Source organism: Malaclemys terrapin, chromosome 1 (assembly GCF_027887155.1).
Source record: "Malaclemys terrapin pileata isolate rMalTer1 chromosome 1, rMalTer1.hap1, whole genome shotgun sequence".
In the NCBI taxonomy this organism is placed as follows: domain Eukaryota; kingdom Metazoa; phylum Chordata; order Testudines; family Emydidae; genus Malaclemys; species Malaclemys terrapin.
The window spans coordinates 90,365,080-90,388,012 of NC_071505.1; the positions used below are offsets into that span (position 1 = coordinate 90,365,080).

General features: G+C 50.5%; 1 protein-coding gene across 2 annotated transcripts; it reads left to right on the top strand.

Annotated features, from left to right (window-relative positions):
* The first annotated feature begins 728 nt into the window (after window positions 1-728).
* On the top strand, window positions 729-22,240 carry NAGA (alpha-N-acetylgalactosaminidase). Of its 2 annotated transcripts, XM_054030536.1 has the most exons (9): window positions 729-968; window positions 8,766-8,943; window positions 13,666-13,840; window positions 14,114-14,291; window positions 15,212-15,306; window positions 17,556-17,717; window positions 18,194-18,391; window positions 19,003-19,146; window positions 19,987-22,240. In XM_054030536.1, exons 2-9 carry the CDS (start codon window positions 8,789-8,791, stop codon window positions 20,167-20,169), a joined length of 1,290 nt encoding a protein of 429 aa, XP_053886511.1. In that variant the 5' UTR covers window positions 729-968; window positions 8,766-8,788; the 3' UTR covers window positions 20,170-22,240. The 2 variants fall into 2 exon arrangements, with proteins under 2 accessions (XP_053886511.1, XP_053886519.1); XM_054030544.1 differs by lacking the exon at window positions 729-968 and having other exon boundaries at window positions 8,769-8,943; window positions 13,662-13,840.
* Window positions 22,241-22,933: the final 693 nt, after the last annotated feature.

Below are 22,933 nucleotides of genomic sequence, written 5' to 3' on the forward strand. Positions count from 1 at the left end.
AGGGGACTAGCTCCCAGTGCTGTAGCGCTATCTACGCTGCCACTTTACAGCGCTGAAACTTGCATCGCTGAGGGGTGTATTTTTTCACACCCCTGAGCGAAGAAAGTTTTAGCGCTGTAAGTGGCAGTGTAGACAAGGCCTAACGCCCAGATCTTCAAAGGTATTTAGGCATTTATCTGCCATTGTTTTTACCAAAATGTTTTTGAGGTTCTGGGCCTTGTCCAAGGTCATACAGGAAGTCTAGCAGAGGAAAGAATTGAACGTGGGGTCTCTCAGGTCCTAAGCTAGTAGTGTAACCACTGGACGATTGTGCGTGTGTAGACACAGGGTGAGTATAGGGCCTAATGCAGTGGAACCCCTCTAAGTTCTACCATATTACAACTATAATAATAGTGCCTTTAGAAACCACAATCATATCTAGAGAGGTAAATACTGTGTGCGCCCAGGCTGACCTGGTATTGATCACAGGCTCAGCAATCGCACACCTCCTAATGTGCCCAGATGTCCCGGTTTTTCGGTCTTTTTCTTATATAGGCTCCTATTACCCCCTACCCCGTTCTGATTTTTCACATTTGCCGTCCTGTCACCCGCCCCAGCCAGCCAGGCGGCTCTCTCAGGGTTATGATGATCGTACAGCCTGAGGCCCCACAATGCGGAATCGGGAAGGGGAGGGCGTTGTTCTTCTGCCCCCGACTCCTCCTATCGGGAGTCGGGAAGTGGGCGTCTTTGCTCCCCTCCCACACCGGGAGCGGCCGCGGCGGCTCCCGAGGGACACACCAGCTCGGGAGTCCGGCAAGGCTCCGGTCAGCTGACGCTCTGAACGCCCCGGCTTTCCGAAGTCACCAAACCGGTTAGTCAGGAGATCAGTGGCTGGGGATCACGTGATTGCCCGCCCTCCCCTGGCTAGGTTGGTAAGAGCTGTTCAGCTGCAGCAGCTACCGGCGCCTGGACCATCCCTCTCCTCCCAGGTAAGTGAGCCGGCAGGGGCCCGGGCAGGCTCCGCGGGCTGCGGGCACACGGGGCTGCCGCGCTGGGGCGGGGCGGGTGGCTGGCGCTCAGCCGGCTACAAGGGCCTCCACGGAGTGGAGGAGGCACAAGAACCGGACAGATCCTGCCAGCCGCGGGGAGGGCTGATGCTGCTTGTTCCTTCGCTCCAAAGGCGGCTGCTTGGCAGCGGGGGGCTCTAGCTGTACAATCTTAAAAGTGCCCTGGGATCCTGCAGGATGAGGTGCTGCAGACTTCGGGTTGCTAGTTCGGCAGCTACGTCTTTCCATCTCCGCCTACACAGAGATCAGCCATGTGCTTCTTTCCAGGCGCTTAGTTTCCAGTGGTTGATGAGTTTGAATTGGGTTCCTAGATGCAGACTACTCCATTAGCATGGACCGTGCAGTGTTCCACCCCGTAGGGTGACCAGACAGCAAGTGTGAAAAGTTGGGGCAGCGGGTGGGGGGTAATAGGAGCCTATATAAGAAAAAGACCCCAAAATCGGGAGTGTCCCTATAAAATCGGGGCATCTGGTCACCCTACCACCCTGTCTGAGACCAGAGTTGGTTTATGGTCACTTCCTATCCAGGGACTGCTCTTTTTCAGTTGATAAGGTGCAATAATACCATCCCGCCATTCAGATTTTCTTTTGCTTCCCTGGTGAAGAGTGCCAGTTGACTAGCACAGGAGACCAGAGTGCTCTGCTTAGCTGCAGAGTAGGTACAGTGCATATTGAACCAGCTTCCTGCATTAATGTACTTCAAGGCAGGGCTAGTCCTAAAGATGAAAAAAATAACCTATTTTTCATGATCTAGCACTGAGTGATTGGAGGCAAAACGATTCACAAACATTTGTCCCAGCCCTGGATTGCTTTTTTCCTCTCAGCCTGTCCCCTGCCTGGCTCTTTGTTTAACGTTTTTGGAGTCGGTTTTTGTTTGCACAACGTTGGGGAGTGGCTGCTCCTGATGTGAACACCCGAATTCAGATGCAGACAAGGGGGATCACAGTTGGTGTCAGGAGTGTTCACCCTCTTTATATGGCCCCTGTCACCGTAGTATCTGAGTCTCTCATCATCTTTAATGTACGTGAGGTAGGGAAGTGCTAGTATCCCCATTGTATGGATCGGGAATGGATGCACAGAGAGACCAAGTGACTTGCCCAAGGTCACACAGGAAGTCTGGGGTGGAACAGGAATTTTGTTATTAAAGTTTTGGTCTTTTGAGATGAGGAGCATAAACAGTCCCATGTGACTTGGGGAACCAGTAACACACCCTGAATAATGAATAACTGAAACTAATAATTCACAGTCACCCCATAAGCTAGCATATGTTCATTGCACAATTATGAATAACAAAATGAGTCAAAATCATGGCTAATTCCTGAAACCAGGATCAAATTCATTAGCTATGTTGTTCATAATGAATAGTTCACTCGACTCTAGACCTGGTTAATTCTTGACCTCTGCTGAGGCTGCAAGCTGTGTAGGTGATTTTTTGCAACGTGAGCAATCTGTCCCGGTAGGAGCTGGCCTGAGACCCTTCAATGCTCCACGCAGTTCACGGAAAGCCATCAGATGGTAACAACTTGCAATCGCTACTGACCTGGGGCTAGTTTGGGACAAATAAACTAAAAGTTAAAGATTCCATGTCCCCGTTCCCCAGGTCTCTGAGCTGCTTATCCCCTCATTGTAAGTATGTTTAGATTACTACTGTTTCCCCCAGGTGGGGGCCTCAAACTTCTCAGATCTCTGGGGATCTTTCCCAATTTTATCTTAGGGGAGATTGCAAAATCCAATGCCCGTTAAAGTCAAGGGCAAGACTCCTGTTGATTTCCCTGGTGTTGGACTGGGGCCCCTAGGAAGAAGCAGTGTGTTATGAACAGTCAGTTGTATTAAAGAATTTAGGGGGCACATTCAGCATCTCCATGATCATATTGTGATATCCGTTGGAGTTTTGTGCACAGATCAAAGCGAGAAGGTGATCCTGAGCTTTTAGAGCAGGCTACGTCCCAGTCCTTTCTTTAACACGTCTCCTTTATCAATAAAAAATAACACTTTGCGCTTCTGTAGGACCTTCCCTTTGAAGGTCTCAAAGCACTAGAGAAACGTTAACGCAGTAAGCGTCACAACCCCCTGGGAGAGGTTATTGTCCCAGTTTAGAGATTGGGGGGGAAAGTGATGCCAGAGGATTTGAGCCAGACAGACTTGCCCAAGATCACACAGCATGTCAGTGGCAGAAGTTAGGGACGTGTCTCCAGCCAGTCCTGTGCTCCAGACCACAGAGGAGTTCTGCTTCTCTTTATTTTTTATTGTCTGGACAAATGCAGCTGCCTACGCACCACTTTTCTTTAGCATTCAGCATAAGCCCAGCATCTCAGTATGGTATAAATCATTTTCTCCTTCATGTTTTGGGAGGAGTTTGTGACCTTGAGAACCTGAACATACTTGCCCAGTGGTGGGTAAGCTGCAGGTGGGTGCTCTGATTGTGGCAGGTCAAAAGGTAGGTATTTCTCTGCTGGGACCAGCCCAGTCAGTTTGGTGATATGGTTACAATCTGGCCCATATACAAGGGCCCAATTTTTTCCCAAAGGAAACTCATTGCTTTATATGACTGGATTCAGATTAGCTACTGTTCACCCTTCATTAATGCCAATTTACTGCACACAGATTGCAGCTGCACCTGACTCCTGACCTACGTTGCACCGCCACTGCTTGTTGTTTTTGCCCTAGATTTCTCTACACAGCTCTGGCAGTACAACTTGGTCCTGACAAGGAGCATCCCTTCTCCCTGCTATTTTAGTCCATGTGGACCCTCCTGTGCAGAAACTGTAATGGAATCATAGAAATGTAGGGCTGGAGAGGTCTTCTAGTCCAGCTCCCTGCACTGAGGCAAGACCAAGTACACCTAGACCATCCCTGATGACTGGTGTCTGTCCAACCTGTTCTTAAAAACTTCCAATGACGGGGATTCCACAACCTCCCTTGGAAGCCTACTGCAGAGTTTAACTATCCTTACAGTTAAAAAGTTTTTCCTTATATCTTAATCTCAATCTCTCTTGCTGCAGATTAATCCTGTTACTTCTTGTCCTCCCTTCAGTGGACGGGGAGAACATTTGATCACCGTCCTCTTTCTACCAGCCCTTAACTTATTTGAAGACTGTTATCAGGTGCCTGCTCAGTCTTCTTTTCTTAAGACTAAACATGCCCAGTTTTTGTAACCTTTCCTCATAGGTCAGATTTTCTAAACCCTTTATCATTTTCGTTGCTTTCCTCTGGACTCGCTTCTGTTTGTCCACATCTTCCCCAGAGCTGGACACGGTACTCCAGCTGAGGCCTCACCAGTGCTGACTGGAGCTGAAGTGAATGAGGGTTTCATCATATGGACCCATCTCCTCGGGGAGTAATGAGACCTGCCATGCTTGATTCTATCTTATCTATCTAGGTATTTATAATGTGGCTGTTGCCCTGGTGTCTGCAGCTAAAGTTACAAAAAAGCAAACAGTCTGTACAGCTGTAATCTCCCTGCTGTCTGTGTGTATCTCTCTGTGAACTTGTGACCACTTCAAGATTTGATTCCTTATCTCCAGACTAGATTTATACCTTGTTCAACAGAAAGGGGAAGCCTAGAGGCAGCTGCCCAGACCTCGACCACAGCTTCTCCTTTCTGTACTATTTAGACCAAGTTTCTCTTTTTGGTTGGGCAAGCAACACAAGGCCCTACACTCCACTCAACGGCATTTCTCTGTCACTTTTGAGAACTGCACCAGACCAATTCCAAAATTTCGGGGAATGTTCTAGGTATCGATGGATAGAACCCTAGTGAGCTGGGTGAAAACCAGAAAAGTCTCATTTCCACTGAAATCAGGCCCACAGAATGCCCATTTGGTACTGCAGGCAGAGGAAGCTCTGGTGCCCTCTGCAAGCTGCTGCCTGCACATAGAACAGACCAGTCAGTCACACACCTCGTTCCTTATGTAGGCTGAGTTGAACACTCAGCCGGGCCCCTTCCTCACTCCAGCCGTTCCCTCCCCTAGTGAGGCCACTCAGCCCTCCACTTCAGCCAGGCCCCGCCCTCCAGCCAGGTCCCTTGCCCTCCACTTCAGTCAGCCCCTCCCCAGTTGGGCCTTCATTTGCAAGTGGATTATACACATAGCTTGGCTACATGAACAAGAAAGTGTGCAAACCTCTAGTATGACTGCCTGGCCACTCTGTTTTTCCAGCCCCTTATCGAACAACCCCTGATGGGATGGATGTTCCTCTAGTTGTACTGATGGCGGTCCTCTTGAATTGCAAACACAGGTCCCGTGTCATCCTTGGACTGGTGGAGAATCCAGTGCAAGGGGGAGCAGCTGGACCCTGCCCTATTCTGGAGCTGCTGGGGGCTGATTCGGCCCCTCGTGCAGGTTAACCAGCCCTTGGGACTGTCTTACTTTGTGCCCTGGATCTCACGGTGCTTGTGGGCAACTGGTAAATATCTGGGGTGTAGGAAAGCCCCTGCTGCACTCCTGCACCAAAGATGGGGAGGTGCAGAGCTAGCTCTGGGCTGGCCAGGGAGGCCTCTATGTTAGAGGTATTCCCCAGCAGTGCCAGGGTTGCTGCTTTGCTTTACGTTGTATCCTCACTTCTGTCTCCGGGCAAATAGCACCCGCAATTTGTCTTTGTCGTTAACTTAAACAGACAGGTAGAAGATCCACAGGGAGCAGATGAGGAAGACAGTACCATTTTTACACAATCATGTATGTTCAACATTGTCAATCCCAAGCATTCAAAATCATGAGATAGTCCCCCAAAATCATGCAATTGGCTGAAATCAGTTTTTTTTTTAAAGTAATACCTTTGGGGTTCGTTCTGTCTTTGTGGGATATAGCATTTAGGGGGTCATGTTCTCAAGCTTTTAACCTTCATGGTTGTGGAGAGAAACTGTAGCTTGGTTGTTTTTTTTTTTTTAAATGCTGAGCATCTCCCACATAATCACATGACTCCAGGAGCTGGGGCTTGAAGGAAAGCACCAACTATTCCAAGAGTCGCAATGAAATTGCGCAAGTTGACAACATTGCACTTTTTCTAACCACAACCACATTTAAACGCCTGATGCAAGCCCTTTAGAACCTCTTTCCGTGAGAGAAGCACTGTGTTGTGTAGATGTGCTCAGAACAGGGTTAGAAGGCTGGCAGCCTGTCTGTACTAGTGCTCCAGAGAAGGGCAGTTTACCCTGAGCACCTGTTTGAGAGCTGAATGGCATTGAGACCTGGCCCGGGGGTCGCAGTGCCACTCATGGAATTTGGCCTGGTGGCCCCTCCAAAATGAGGGCCAAACCTGAGTGGCCCGGTGATCCCATGTGCCAGGTCACAACGCCCAGAGCGGAGCTGGGCCTAACCCCATGGTACAGGAGCTAAACCACTGCTGTGGGGTGAGTGCGGTGTGGACTCCCCTCCAACCCACCCCTACCCCCTGGACTGCCCTTCAGTGATAGTCTTTTTTTTTTTTTTAAAGGGAGGGCCTCAGTTTCAGATTTTGCCCCACGCCTCCCAAAACCCTCTGTTCAGCCCTGAGTGCCAGCACCCCCCAAAGGGAACAGTCAGGAGGGAAAAGTGGCTAGAGCGTAGTGCAGGGCAGAGTGCGTAGGAACAAGAAATGAGAGCAGAAGTGGAGTCAGATTCTGAGGAGGTTGGGGAGCAAGGAGACCTTTGAGCTGTATGGTGAACATGAGGAGAAATCAGTGCAGATTCAAGAAGAGGGGAGGGACTTGGGGCCAGCAGAAGGGAAGGAAGACTATCCTGGCAGCAAAGTGTTAAATGGGCCAGAGGGAGGAAGCCGGGTGGCTAAAGAGGAGGAAGGTGCTATGGCCAAAACAGAGATTACTAGAGCAGGACTAATACCTTGGCAGTGGGAATGGAGAGGGAAGGACACAGTTTGGAGATGTTGTACAGATAAGCAGCAGGATCTGACTTTAAACACAGTGCAAGCCAAAGCAAATACATTTCTTCCGCTCAACTTATTATTGAAGGTCTCCTAAGGCAGAAGTGAGAATCAAAGACTAGAAAAAGACAAGCCAAACCAGGAAGGACTGGGGCTGCCAAGTAAATGGGTGTAGTTGAATGCACCCCACGCATCCAGATCCTCTCTGCTCCTGTCTGGAGTATCTCCCAGGACAGAGATCACTGGAATGAGCACAAAGCGGGCTTCTTTACTGAGGCTGCTGGACACACACTGGCTCTGTAGTTGTCTCTGGCTCTGTAACAACCTGAGTAGCCAACCACACAGCCTGTGCTGCCTGAAGTCACCACAGAGGACCCCCCTAGTTACATGTGCACTGCATTGTAAACCCTGGGCTTGTGGACTCTGTTTTGAGCGCTGTGCTTGAGCCCACGCTGCATTAGAAACCTGGGCTTACAATTGCTAGACCCGGGGCTCACAGCCATGCTAACGTGTCCATACTGCACTACGGACTCGGGTATGCAGCTTGAGCTGCGTCCACACTGCAAAATGACAGGGCTTGGACCTGAGTCGCAGCAGGACCTGGCTCTGATCCATCCTTCTAGCAGGGCCCTAGGACCCAGGTGCTGAGTGCTTGCCACTCAAGTCAGACTGGCTTGTGTGTGGACAGAAGTGGGGCTTGGGCTCAAACTTGTGTCAGAGCCTGGGGTTAGTGTGCTGTGTAGACACACTCCCTCCCCCGCCCCATGTCTGCACTACCCTGTGGTTGAGATTTTGATCACCTGTTTGTTCCCATCACACTTGTGGCCCAGGAGCAGAAGGACCTTACAGCCTTGAGCCAGAGAACACTACATCCCCCTCAGGACAGCAGAAACAGAGAGTTCACCAAAGCCAATGGTCCAGCTCAGAGAGGATATTGGGAGGGTGTGTCGCTGAACTATGGGGCTGGCAGCGAGTGTACGTTCGGGACATCTGAGTGCGCTGGGCCATTGCTAGTAGATGATGGCACTGGTGTACACTGGGTAGGGATACAGTGGTGCTTTGGGGTGCAACTGTCACCACTGAGGTGCTTGGGGGGACAGATGGGGCATTGGACTGAGCCATTTTGCTATGGCAGACTGGCATGCACGGGGCGTAAGGGAGTGAATGCAGGAGGATTGCTGTGCAAACCGGAATGAGTAATTGAGAGGAGGACCTGACACCATGGTGCTTTGAAGGATGTGTGGGCCAGGATGCAAGTATCTTCCTCTGGAGCTTTGGGGGTGCAGGACGGTATGTGATGGCGTAGTGGCGTACAGGTAGAATATTAGGAGGCCATATGGGTGGAGTGTTGGGGTGCAGGTGGTGTAGTAACATGCATAATTACAGTCTGGGCTCTGGGTTACTCACGGATTGCTATACTGGAGATGGGGTTTGTGGAGAAACAATGACAACACTCTCAGGCAGCTGGACTAGAGGGAAGAGGAAGTGGGGCAATGGAAGGAACCCTAACGCAGTAATGAGTGGATGATACAACCTCCCCTCCGAGCTAAACAAAGGCCGAGAGGGGTGATTAACAACTAGAGCCACTGTAGAACCCTACATAAATAGGTCAGCTGGGGTGGCCTGAAGCTGATAACAAAGGGCCATGATTTGCATAAAGCTGGGTTGGGGGAGTGGGTTGGACATGCCATATCTCCTCATAGTCCTCCCCATGGACAGTGTGTGTGTGGTGGATGGGTGGGTGGAGCCCTGTGACCTGCTGGATGACCCACTGCAGAGGGAGGATCCCCCGAGTGGACCCCATTGATTTCTGAGGCAGGAGAGGGCTCTTTCCACTGAAAGGTTTTTGTCTCTCTCTTGTCAGCATTTATCCCTCGCTCCAGATCAATGAAGTTGGCAGCCTTTGTCTCTGGCCTGGCCCTAGTGGCCCGTGCCCTGGCTCTGGAGAATGGGCTCATGCAGGCGCCCCCGATGGGCTGGCTGGCGTGGGAGAGATTTCGCTGCAACACTGACTGCGAGACGGACCCTGACAACTGCATCAGGTGAGTGAGGCAACACCGGGAGCTGTATCTGGAAGTTCTGTGTGGAGATGACAAGGCGTCAAGAGAGAAAGGGCAAACTACGCTCACTTTTGGCTCGCCCTGCAGCTGAGGGCACCATGAGGAGTTCCCACGCTTCCCCTCTGCATGTCAAGGGCTAAAGCATCACCTTTTTGTAGTGCTCTGTTTGAATAGCTTTTGGCTTCAGTGCTTTGGAGGAGCGAAGGCAGAGGGGGAACTCTGAACCTTGGGCTGAGCCAATGCCCCTTCCCACCTCACTCAGAGACACCCTGAGCAGCATCAGCATCCCCCTCCTTTCATGTGCTCCCCCGCCATTCAGAGACACCTCAGTCAGAGTCCATCCCTCCCATGCCCTATCTCCTCCACACCCCTCACTCACTCTCAGTCCCTGGACATGAGTCCCCCCACCCTTGCCCTTACCAGCTCTTTGGCAGCTGGGGGAAATAAAAGGAATGGGTGGTAGTTAGGGGGTTGGAACAGAGACATTTTGGGGAGTGGCGGAGGAGGCTGCAGAGAAGCAGGAGCTAGGTTGTGCCATAGCATCCGGCTCATGAGGATCTGAGGTGAGAGAACCAGACTCATTTCACGTGTGACTCAAGTCAGATGTGAGGCAAAGATTGCTAACTCCTGCACCATCACATCTCTGTGCCATGAAGAGTAATTTTAAAACATTGTGAAAGCCATTGAAGACATGGAAACCGCCGCACTGGTCCATCTCATCTGTCTCCCACCGCTAGCAGCACCAAGTCTTCAGAGGAAGACTTAAAATTGTCATCACACACTTAATTATGCAATATGACATCCTGGAGGGACACTTCTTCCTGGCCCCAGCTAGGTAATTTTACACCTAGCAAAATGAATTATGCCTGCACACATTAGGGCACCCCACCTTTTCCCAATTCGTAGGGCTCCAGGCAAAAAGCACCTACCCTTACCCAATTCGTAGGGCTCAGGGTGTAACTAACCTGGTCAATTTAAGTACCCACACCCTTTCCCAGTACGTAGGGCTCCGGGTGTATACTACTTCTGCAGGACCTTTTACCAGTGAAAGAGCCTTACACAGTAATATACTACATCACCTCTATTTATTAACAATCACCAAAAACAGAATGCACACATTACACATACAGTGCTCGCCACTCCCAATAAGACAGATGAACTTTTCTTGATGTCCAGTCAGGATCAGGTCCATCTGGGGGACTCCAGTTTCTGCACGGTATCATTGGCCGAGTGGTGAGGTCTGGCAGCTCTGATCTTTGGGGCTGTGTACTGGAGTTGATTCCCAAAGAACTTCCTTTTGGACCCCAGTTTATATACACCTCTATCCCGATATAACGCTGTCCTTGGGAGCCAAAATATCTTACCGCATTATAGGTGAAACTGCGTTATATCGAACTTGCTTTGATCCACCAGACTGTGCAGCCCTACTCCCCCGGAGTGCTGCTTTACTGCGTTATATAAAATTCGTGTTATATCGAGTCATGTTATATCGGGGTAGAGGTGTAGTGAAATTTGAGTTCTTTTTAGCTGTAACTTAACCAATCATTATACTAAAATGTTACTAACCAATCGTAACATAGTGTAACAAAATTCTTGAACCAATCCTACCCCACCACCTTAATTTACACCTAGCAAAATTATTTAACAGACAGAAACAATTAAAGAACGACACAGAGACCATACAGATAAACAATAGGGAAGTGAGGACCATAATGACAAAACAATAAAGAAATGAAGATTTCACAACCACAACTATTGATAAGTAATAATAATAATGATTTCTTGACAGACAGGATGCTATCAAACTAAGGTTTTCTTTTCTTTTTTTTTAAACCATCTTAAGATCTGTTTCTTTATCTGGTGATGGCGGGTGCCATTAGAACAGGATCGCCTTCTTAACAGCCCGATATTACATTGTTTTAATGTAATTTAGCTGGAATGTGAGGATGTGACTTCCTGCTTCTCATCTCATGGCTGCTGCTTGGCTGCTCTTGGAATCTGGCTGCAGACGAAGGCCTTAGGCTTTAGGCCTTACAATCTGGCTGCAGCCAACGGCCTTCTCCTTACAGGAGGGATGGGGTGTTCCACCTGTGACCTGAAGCCACAGGGTTGACATCCCCTAATTGTACTCCAGCGGCTGTCTCTGTGTTTGCTGTTCTTATTCATGGAAATGTCAGATCTAATTTGGGAATCTCCTGTCCAGTGTAGGGAATCCCAGCAGACCTTTCAACACCCCCCCCCCATAGAAACAAGACACTGTTTTTTGAAGGGGAGGGACAATGTTTCCTCTCTCTCCAGCAGCAGAAACACACCGGGGCCCCCACGCTGTGGTGAATCAGGAGGCTGCTTGTTTCTGTGCTGAGGACACCAAGAACTACTGTGCTTAAAGCAAAGGCCAAAGGGCATTCTGTAGCACCAGCCTGAGGTCTGAAACGTTGTCAGCCCGTCCCTCTCGGCCCTGTAAAATGATCAAGCAGCCATTTCCCTGGCTCCCCTCCTCACTCTTTGATCCTCCTGACAGTCAGGGAAGGTGGAGGATGATGATCTTGCAGTGTGGCGAAAGGACTCATGCTTTGGAGCTGAGTATGAAGAGACATCACAGCCCGGGTGCCCCGCAGGGATTGCTGATGTAGATATAATATGAATGAGCCCCGACCATGTATTTTTTTTTCACTTATCTAGTCTATATAATTATATATTCCTGTCACTGTGACTCTTGCACAACCTCCTCCCCTCCCTGTGGTCATTCTGTGATGCCCCCTCACAGCAGCTCGTCTCAGACGCCAAGCTCTTCTGCATGGGCACCATCTCCCAGCACTGTGCAGTCCTGGTCCTGCTTGGGGTCTCTGGATGCTACTATAATACAAATCGTAACTGTAGCCACTCCCCCGGAGGGGTGGACAAAGCCTCCCCCCCTTTCTTCTCCCACCAATCACCAATATTTGGAGCTTGTCCATTCTCTTTGCGTTGCCTGGCTTTTTCCTTCCTGGTGCTTCCACTCAAGGGACTCCTTGCTGTGCCAGGTACACAGGGCGGCCAGCCCTTGAGAAATCAGTGACCATACTATTAGCTGGCAAGGGGTGGAAAGCCCAAGACACAGGGGACAATAGAGTAAATAAAACAAATCCCAGCAAAGGAATGGCACACCAAAAATAACTGCATAACAAAGGGGGACTTTATTAGGAACAGGAAGCTAGGATCTGGGGAAGGAAAGGGTTACGGTTAACTAATTGATGAACATGGATAAATAAGCCATTTCCCCACCTCCGCACACTCTCAAACTCCTCCAACCCTTTCTTCCCAAGGAAGATGCTAGGCTGAGGTAGTGCATCCTGAGATGGAGTGTTGCAGCCCTGTGGCATTGGCTAACTTCAATAAAAGTCACCTTCACGTTTTTTCTTCACCCCTGGGCAGGACAGGGTGTTCTCCAGACTCTGGCCAGGCTCGCTCTTCCCTGGCCTGGAATCCTCCTGGTCTCAACTCCCTCTTGGCAGCACGTGCGGGGTTGGATCGATCTCTCTCTGGATGCCGGTCCCTGCAGTGCTGGAGCTGCCCAATCTATGCAACTAAAGTTTCAGAGCAGTGGGAGTTCAATGGCGACTCCCTGATCCGCACTCACTGTCTCTCTCTAGGCCCAGATCACCTCATGCAGAAGCCTCCCAAGTCCCTGTTGTCCCCGATAGAGGTTTCTAACTCCTTCTGTTCCCTCCCCTAGCTCCAAGCAGGCCAGGAATGGGGTGAGGGGACTTTGGCAGCAATATGGGTCATAGCCCTTTTGGTAGGGCCCCCTGAGGCTCAGTCTGGAGCCCAGGAGCTGACAAACTCCAGGTGGGATGGCCGATGAGGGAGGGGGCTAGCCCCTCTCCGTACAGGCCTCATGAGGTCCCCACCGACAATTGCGTGTTCTGTTCTGGGACCTCAGTAACGGAGAGAGATTGAGAAACTGGAGAGAGAATTTAAAGAACAAAACTGCTGATGGGGGTTGGAGGGCATGATTTGAAAGGAGAGAGTGAATGGACAAAATGTGTCTGTCTGCACAGGCCATGAGGACTGAGGGAGGGATCTAGCTTCTATTGACAAATGCATGAAGGGTGTAAACAGCAAGGCGAGTAAAGAGAGGGAGGATGGTTCAGTGGTTACAGCACTAGTCTGGGACTTGGGAGCCCCAGGTTCATTTTGCTGCTCCCCATGGACTCCCTATATGACCTCAGCCTCCATTGCCCCATCTTCAAAATGGGGATAACAGCACTTTCCTGTCTCACAGGGGCATGGTGAGGATAAATACATTGCACATTGTGAGGGGCTCAGATACTAGCCACGGAGGGCAGATAAGTGCCTTAGAATTGTTCAGGCTCCGCGAGCTACAAGGAGGAATAATGGGAAACATTTCCTATTGATGAGATCTGGTGGACAAGGGAATAGACTCCCAGGAGAAGTGGACATTACTGGAGTCCTTTAAAACTGGACTGGACAAAGCCTTCGAGACTCTGCTGTGGAGACCGACCCCTGCATTGGCAGTGACGGGGAGGATGGAACCTAAAAGGTCTTTTCCATCTTGGTTAAAGGTTGAATGACTCAATGGTTTTTGTAGCAGCCTTTGGGGATACAGAAGAGCACGTGCTAAGTGTTGTTATTAATAATGGGTTTGTTTTGTTACCTCTGTCTGCTCTGAGCCTGTTCTCTCTCTCCCCATCCCCGAGGAAGCGAGAAACTTTTCGTTGACATGATAGATCGTCTAGCGGACGATGGCTGGAAGGAACTGGGCTACGTATATGTGAACATAGATGATTGCTGGATGGCGAAGAAGCGGGACGCAACAGGGAAACTGATCCCAGATCCCAAGCGTTTTCCCAGAGGGATCAAAGCCTTGGCAGATTACGTGAGCTGATTCTTTTGGTGTAAAGGCAGGATCCAGAGAGGGAAGGGGCAGGAGATGGGGAACAGGGTGGGTTCTCGGTATTTCAGTCACATCACATCTCGTGGCCTTGAGGCATGAGGTCCGTGACCTGAGAGATGTGGGAAGGGACGCTCTAGAGCAGTGAGAGAAGCTAAAGCGCTGTCCACTCTGACATGCTCCCCCCACAAACACACACCTGCTCCAAGTGGCAGCCAGGGGCTTTCAGGCTCTCTCACACCCCTCTCCTTTGCACAGGCGCACTCCCGGGGACTGAAGCTGGGCATCTACGGAGACATGGGCAACTACACATGCGGTGGCTACCCAGGCACCACGCTGGACCGGATCGAACAGGATGCCCTGACCTTTGCGGAGTGGGGCGTGGACATGCTGAAGCTGGATGGCTGCTACTCATCAGAAGACGAGCAGGCTCAGGGTAAAGACTGTCTCCTGGGCTGTGTGGACTTGGAACCACACCACTGTTACTGTCCTCGGTGTCAGAGGAACTAAGACGACATTTTTTCTTTATGCTAAAGCAAAGGCTCTTGCAACCTGTGTGTGCTCTTGCACATGTCAGGGGAATTGGGCTGCCATCTCGATTCCTACTCCCCATCTCCGTAACTCATTGCATTGATGCTCATGGTGCTTCCTATGAAGCACCAGGGGAAGTGGGGCAGTCTCTGAGGACGCTGGTGGCACGTTTCAAGAGGGGTGCGCAGAAATGGCTGAATATGGGACTTTGGCTTGGTAAAAGGCTGAGAACCCCTCTGCTAACGGGCACAAACTCACGTCGTGGCATTTCCTTGTGCCTCCCGTTCTGGATCTTCATCTCCAGGCTAGGTCCCTAGCTAAGATTTTAGAAGGTGTCCAAGATACCTGCTCTACAGTGTGGCTACAGAACCTTCAGAGAAGACCCTTACACATGCATAGGGTGTTGTCATGGGGAGCATGGGGGAGATTGTCCTTACTGGCCATAAGACAGAGCTATTTTTCTACAGAAATCCCATTGGTGGTCGGAGAGTGGCTTGTCTGATGGGTCTGTGTTTTGGTGGGGGACCTGGTGGTTTGGCAGTTCTGATGGTGTGGGGGGATAGGTTTCAGCCTCAGGATCTGAGTATGGGTGGAGAAGCCCTCAAATATTTGATTTCTTAAGGAAGGCAGCTTCTGTTATTCACCTCTCCTCTCCCCCCACCATCCCTGAGCCCCTTTCTTTCTACTTGTGTGTCTCTTAAAATAGCACATTAAAAATCCATGTAACTAGGTTCATCTGAGTGATCGTTCCAGAAAGTGCTGCTGTTTTCCCCCTGGTCAATGCCAGCCATTTCCTTGACCAATTGGATTTCTTGTCTCTCAAAGGCTACCCTAAAATGGCAATGGCCTTGAATGCAACAGGCCGTCCCATTGCCTATTCCTGCAGCTGGCCAGCGTATCAGGGAGGGCTTCCACCCAAGGTAAGGCTTGCCCTGGCAGATCTGGGGTTCCTTTGATTTTCCTCTAAACGTCCTGCACTGTCTGTCCTGGGGGAGAGCTTTTATTCAGCGTTGTATGAATTCCTAATGCCTTCCTTTCCTACCCCTCCTCCACCCCAGTTGCTATGATTGGCTTGTGTGCACTGACCTCCCAAAGGGACTGTGAGCTGTCAGACAGGCTGTGGATCCACATGGAAGGATGCCAGGTTGGGGTGCAGGAAGAAGGGCAGTGGTACCAATCTTTGGGCCAGGTTGTTAATGTAAAAGGACACTCCTGAAAAGTGGTGATGTCAACAGGAGAATCACTGAAGTTAAATGTGGAAAAGAGGCCTGTAGGACACCTCTTCTCCATCCCTATCCCAGCCAACCCAGGATCATTCCCTACCCATCTATTCTTCAGAGCATTGTCCAGTTTTAAATGTCTCCAATGACTGGCCTTCCACCAACTCCCCTGGGAGGCTCCTCCACAGTGGATCATGAGTTTTCCCTTGGTGCACTCCCATTCCACCCCCACCTGTGCTCTAGGCCTTTGAATCACCCTGAACAATCCCCCTTATCCCCCCCATTGCTTACACCCTTCAAGTGTACTCGTGGATGGTCATTGTGTCCTCCCCCACCCCCAGTTGCCTCTAGCTGGTTAGGCGGGCTGTTCCGCTTTCCCCACAAATGAGGCACCTTGCCCCTTAGTTGCTTGGTGTTGCACTTCTCTGGATTCCCTCAAATCCATCAACACCTTTTGGCCACTAAGGCTCTCTGAACCAGGGCCGGCTCTAAGTTTTTTGCCGTCCCAAGCAAAAAAAATGTTTGGCTGCCCCCCACCCCAGCCCTGGGCTCCCCCCGCATCCCCTGCTGCCCCAGCCCTGGGCTCTCCCCTTCCCCCCCACCAGTGCCCCCCCACCCATCCCCTGCTATCCTAGCCCTGGGCTTTCCCCCCCTACACCTGCACCCCCTGCTGCCCCAGCCCTGGGCTCTCCAGGTCAGTGGTAACTTGCTCCCAGGGCGGGTCATAGAGCAGGAATTTTGGATGTGCACAGAACACAGACAGAATTGGTTCCCATATGGTTACAGAACTGCAGTAAAATGGAACAATTTTCAGCTTGTGTGATTGGAGGATATCTGGATGCATATTATAAGACTCTCCTATATAAATGAAGAAAAGTTGAGGTGCCTTTACTATTCTTTTGTTCCACTCTTTCTTTCTATGGGGAATTTGCCAATGCAATATCACTGTCTTCCTTTTAAACAAACAAACAAAAAGCAATGGCTGTTGAAAATAGCAATTCCAGTCCGAATAACCACTGGGAAGCATTTCTTGCTCAATTTTATCCTACTTTTTCTACAGCAAGTTACAGTGGATCAGTATATTTGATTTGGGAGAAATGAAGTAACAGCTGCCCAAATTGAGCTTGAGCACTCCTGAATTTTGAGGTGTTCAAATCTGGAAGGCAGGTGCTAGATTCCCTTTCTGAATATTAGCTAAATCTGGAAAGGAAAAGTCAATTTCTGTTTCCATGGCTCAGAAGTGGAAATCCCCCTACATGCCTGGTACTGTATCTAAAGCTGCCCAAGGCCTCTAGCCTCCCCTCCCTTACTTTTCATTTTAAATTCTAGTGGGATCCACGTACCTGCCTTGCTAGGTTTCAGATAGAGAGGGGCACTGTCCATTCATTCCACCCAATTCCTTCTTTGGGGGCTGCAAGGTGAGGTCACACCAGTATCCCTAATCCAGTCTGGGGATGTCTTCTCAAGGGGATATCTGGGCCAAAGCTGCCTGCTCCTTGGGTACACTTGTTCCCAGTTCACAGTTCACTCCCTCCTGCTCCCTTTCCTGTTGATAGTGGCCAAGGGAATGCTGGGAAATGTAGTTCTTTCCCTGCTCCAGGGCTGGCTCTCTAGGCAGGGAGCTAACCAAGGAACTACAGCTCCCAGGGTCCCATGGGGTCTCAGCTCCAAGGCTGGATCCCTGCCAGCTGCCGCCCCTGCAAATGGGCTGCCCCAAGCACCTGCTTGTTTTGTTGGTGCCTAGAGCCGGCCCTGCTCTGAACTGAGCCCAGCGTTCCCAGTGAGTCTCATCAGTGGCTTCTGAACTAGCGATGATAAGTACAGTGTGAGTGTGTGTGTGTGGGGGGGTATTTTTCCCCCCGCTCCATGACAGAGGTGTATCCCACAGCTCTGTGGTCACATCCCCTCTCTCCCGAGCGCCTCCCCCTGTACACCTTGTTCTCTTCCAGGTGAACTACACCCTCCTGGCGAACATCTGTAACCTCTGGCGTAACTATGGTGACATTCAGGACTCCTGGAGGAGCGTCCTTAACATCGTGGACTGGTTTTCAGCAAATCAGGATGTGCTGCAGCCGGTGGCTGGCCCTGGCCACTGGAATGACCCGGACATGGTAATTTTGGGCTGTGGATGGTGGAGAGGAAGGTCTCCAGGGATTTCCTGTCTAGAAGCAGGGTGGAGAATTGGAGATCATGGCTGGCAGGAATTCATTAGCCCGTGGCACACAATACAGGTCTGTAGGCTGCCAGAGCTACCTAACCCTCACGCCACATCCCTCATCCACCGTGAAAGGCCCTGTCTAGACTAGGGGCAAGGTGGGTTTTAAAGTGTTGGTATTATAATTAATACATATTTAACATCACTGAGCACAGATGGGGCTGGACATCTTTACGACTGTGTTAGCTGGGTATGCTCCACCTGCAGGGGAGGGAAAGGGCTTGCCAGGATGCCAGTGCTCTCCATGGGCTGGGTCCTGCCACTGAGAGCAGCAGTTGTCTTGCTAATGTGTATTCCCCGGCCCTTCTGCTCTTCCACTCTCTCCCTCTCCACCCCACCCCGCTGCCTGGCTCCTCCCTCTCTGTGCCACAGCTGATCATTGGAAACTTTGGCCTCAGTGATGAACAGTCCCGATCCCAGATGGCCTTATGGACGGTGCTGGCTGCCCCACTCTTCATGTCCACAGACCTCCGCACCCTCTCCCGCAGCTCCAGGGAAATCCTGCAGAACCGACTGATGATCAAAATCAACCAGGACCCCTTGGGAATCCAGGGCCGCAGAGTCCTTAGGGTACAGAAGAGCGCGTGTGGGAACCCAACTGCATAAGGGCCAGGGAGAGGGGAGTAGATGGGGGGGGGGGGGGGGGAAAGCCGTTGAGAGGGACTGGCTGGGCGTCAGGGGAGAAGGTGAGCCAAGTCAGGGAATGGCTGTGGTTAGCTGGGAATTTATGGGGTAAGCACAATATTGGGGAGGCCTCCCCAGGGGAAGAGTTGAACTAAGACATGCTTGTTAAACAGCTCTAGTATTCCCCTCCTCCATTCCCTCCCCACCGGACTCAGCTGCTTGGTTTGTCCTCCCATGCCCTTTCTTGTCTCTTGGTTTGGAATGGGTTATTCTTGGGACTCACTCTGGGGCCACGGTGGGTAGGAGGGCGGCCATCAAACAACCCCAGTTCACTCCCTCCTACTGATGCTTGATGTGTCAGTGTGTGGCTGGGCACCTCATGCCCAGCAGAGAGACTTGATCCATGCTGCTTCCAGGCCCCTGCCAGGGCAGGTTCATGAGCCATCCCAAGAGCTGACGAGCGTTTGGGGGAGTGGGTGGCAGCTGCAGGGAGAGGAGCAGAGAAGCTGGAAATGCACCTAAACTCCCTCTTTCTACTCCCCCCTGTGCTTCCCTAGGAGAAGTCTCATATTGAGGTGTTCCTGCGCCCGCTTTCCCACTCAGCCAGTGCCCTGGTCTTCCTCAGCCGGCGGACGGACATGCCGTACCGCTACACCACCTCCCTCAGCAAGCTCAACTTCTCCACCAGCGCCATGTACGAGGTGAGCAGGGAAAGCACACCAGGTCCCATCCCAACGCCCCTGCCACGCAGGCCCCTTATCTCCACAGAGTGGGGAGCCCAGCCCCCATGTTCACGCACGATGCTTTGTGGTTCAGAGTCCCACTCCTACTCTCTTCCCCAGAATGTAGTGTTTGTTTGTTCTGTCTCCCCACCCTCAGCCTCACACAACACGTAGTACTTTTGGAGACCACAAGCCAAAGCCACAGACCCAGTTACATCCACCCACTAGTGCTGGGACTCATCCCTCCCCTGGCATAGTCACGCCAGGGATTAGGCTAAACTCTGAATGCTGCAGTCCTGAATGTGGGCGCTGGGCCCTACATGTTGTGGGAGTGTGGAAACAGCTCCAAAGCTCCTGCCCGTATTCTTACTCCAAGATGGTGCTGCAACCGTACCAAATCACTGACTAGCCTGGCTCTGGGACTTTGATGGTGTGCTTGCAGTTAGGCTGTGGTCCCTGTGGCTCTCACAGATCAAAGTGAGTTAGGCCTGGTCAGTGTGTGGATGAGATTTCTAGGAGGTGATAGGGGGAGCATTATCATGGGCCTTGGGTTTCCTGGGATCATTCTGACTCTGGGTATTTTCAATGGAGTCGTTCCCACTCCTGCAGCCTCTGATCAAAATCCCTTGGGGCTGGATACAATAGTCTGCCCTTGTTGTGTAGCGTTACTGTGCCCCGCTGCACAGCTGCTTACTTGGCCTGCCAGATCAGGCTACAATTCCTGGGATCTCTCATCTGCCTTGGAAGTAAAGGGTTTTTTTACATACTTTGGGATGAGAGGAACCATGGAAATGCTGGTAACAACCATGTCTCTTTCAGGCACAGGATGTGTACAGTGGCGGGATCATCAGCGGCCTGAAGGCTGGAGAGAACTTCACTGTCATCGTTAACCCCTCGGGCGTAGTCATGTGGTACCTCTATCCCACAATGTACCTGGATCAACCCTTGGACTTTGTCAGACAGCACCCCCAGCGGAGGGGCTTCCATCCATTTGCACTGTGAAGCCAATCAAAGGAAGAGGATGGGGGGCCAGCTCTGATTTTATCCAGCCCCAATGGGTACATGTTGCTCTCTGGCCAGGAGTGACTCCCCTGAGTGTTTCCATCGCTGCATGGAACAGACATTTTGCTTGTTCACAGTCACAAACTAATGATCTACATTTAACCTCTTTGTGCCTTGGTTTTCCTCTCTGTCAACCAGAGAGAATTGTTACCTCCCTCCCAGGCATGAGATGAGGGTTAATTCATTACTGATTGTAAAGTGCTTTGAGACCCTTCCCTGAATGGTACCAGGCAAGTGCAGAACATGGTCACTGTGAGCCTTTGATACCTCTCATTACTTGAACGCTTGGCTTTGATCCCGCGCTAGAATAGTAGGAGCTGAAGGTAGTATCGCAGCTCGGAGAAGAGGTCATTTCCCCTAGATTTGCAGTAGGGCCTTAGAGCTGATCCCTGTCGTACCTGTCACGAGGAGCGATCTCCCTGGAGGTGCTACACTGGCAATCACATGTTCCAGTGGAGGAGAACTTTCCTACCATTTCCTTCGCTTAGAATGACAACTTCAGTCAGTGGAACTCACACCCTTCCAGTTGTAAAACCACTAGCGCCTGTAGGAGGCAGCATTGTTCATTAGCCAGAGCAGGGTCCTGGGAGTATGAAACTCATGAATTTCAATGCTGACTCTGCACATACCCTAGCAGTTGCTAAAGGCAATGTCTGCACTACCCCTGCTACAGTGGCACACCTGTGGGGCTGCAGCACCCTCATGTAGACCCTTCCTGCACTGATGGGTGGGGCTTTTCCATTGGTGTTGTTAATCCCACCTCTCCAAGAGGCAGGTGGCTAGGTAGATGGATGAATTCTTCTGCCATGCCAACAGCAGGGGCTAGACCAACCTAACTGCAGTGCTCAGGGTGGATAATTTGTCACAGCCCTGAGCGATGGAGCTAGGTTGATCTAATTTTTAAGTGTAGACCAGTGGTTCTCAACCCAAGGCCCAATCAGCACACAGCTGTGGCCCATGTGACATCCTCACAGCCATACAGGTAGTGTATATATTGTGTGGATGCAGCCCATGTAACACAGAGAGAGCTGCATATGTGGCCCACAAGGGTAAATCAGTTGAGGACCACGGGTGTAGACCAAGCTTTAGTTTCCCTGTCTGTAAATTGGGGACAATACCACACCCATACCTGAAGATTATTAGTCATATTTAGCACTTAACATCTTCCAAGTGCCCTACAAATAAAAGCTTGATCGTCACAGATTCCCAGCCTGGGTGAGCCTTAGTATTGCCCTGTTGCTGGATACTGAGGCAGAGGGAGGCTATACAATAAGTCAGTGGCAGAGCAGAAATTAAACAGGACTGCCTGGCTCCCCGGCTTCTGCTCCACCCAGCCTGCCTCTTCAGTTAGTTCACAGAACAGTGTGGAGATTTACAGTATTCTCCACTGATTTATGGTTAGAAAAACACCACTGCTAAATGTACACAGCAGAGAAAGCAGTGTCCAGTGTCTGTTTCATTGCCTGACTGGGGCTCAGAAACACTTGTGCATCCACAATCTTGTCCAGCCGAGAATTGCCTCATGTTAGCACTAGCCTACCCAGCACCTGAACTTTTTGGTTCCTGCTGGATGGGAACAGGCTCCCTTCCGTCTCTAGCTGCCCAACATTCCAGGATTTCTCAGGGAAAGGCAGCTGTGTATGTATTTGTAAGTTTCCATGACCAATAGCCTTTTAGCCATTAATACACTGCCAGGGGACTGCATTAGGAGCCTGTCACTTGCATTGTGGGCCCCGGAGCCACAGCTGGTTGCACTCCATTGTCTGAAAGGGAACTCTGTCACTATGTGTTACAGTGTAAGTTGTGCTAGAGAATTAATGTTTGAATAATGTATTTGTATGGGCAGAAGAGGAGCGTTGTAACGAAGGAAAACAGCCTATCTTCTTCATCCCAGCTGTGTCCAAACTGACAGCTCAAGGGCTGGGGGAAGTGGGGTATGGGCTACCCAGGGAGAATTCTGCACCAAAAAATTAAAAATTCTGCACCCGATATTAAAATTTTGCAAAATTCAGCATATTTTATTTGTCAAAATAATGTAATCATGCTGGTTTCAATTATTTAGGTAATTTATTTAAACTACAATACAATGGATGGAGAAGGGGAGTGAGTAGCATTAGAAGAAATCCCCAAACCCCTTTGCCTAATAGTAATGTAGCGAGGTTTGATCCTTTATTTCTAGTTATTAGTCAACCAATATATACAGCCATATGCTCAGTGTTACATCATAGGCAACTGAAGAGCAAGTGAGGGCTGGGGAATCAAACTCAATTTATATCGGTTACTGACCATCACCAGAAAAGTCAGTAGCAAACAGTGCAGGGAGCACATTTTTTCAGTCCAAAAATTTAGACCAATTCTAATCAGTAAAGCACCATAAGCATTTTTAAGGCCTACTGTCCTTCACACCACTCTGGCAATGTAAAGGAGCCTTAAAACTTTTAGAACTGTTTTATACTTCTGGGGGAATTCACTAAGCAGGCCGGCTGCTACATTCTGCTCTGCCTTAAGGGACAGAGCCTGCCCCATGCCTACCTCCTCAGAAACATCCTGAAGTCCTGTCCCTCCACACCAAGTGTGCCACAATAGCAAGTGAAAGGGACGGTGTCTCTCTCTCACACACATATGACTGCCCAGCTCCCCTCCTGGCAGTGATTTATGTCTACCAGCTGCTCTGGGTGCCTGAACCAACCTGCCTGTATTGCCA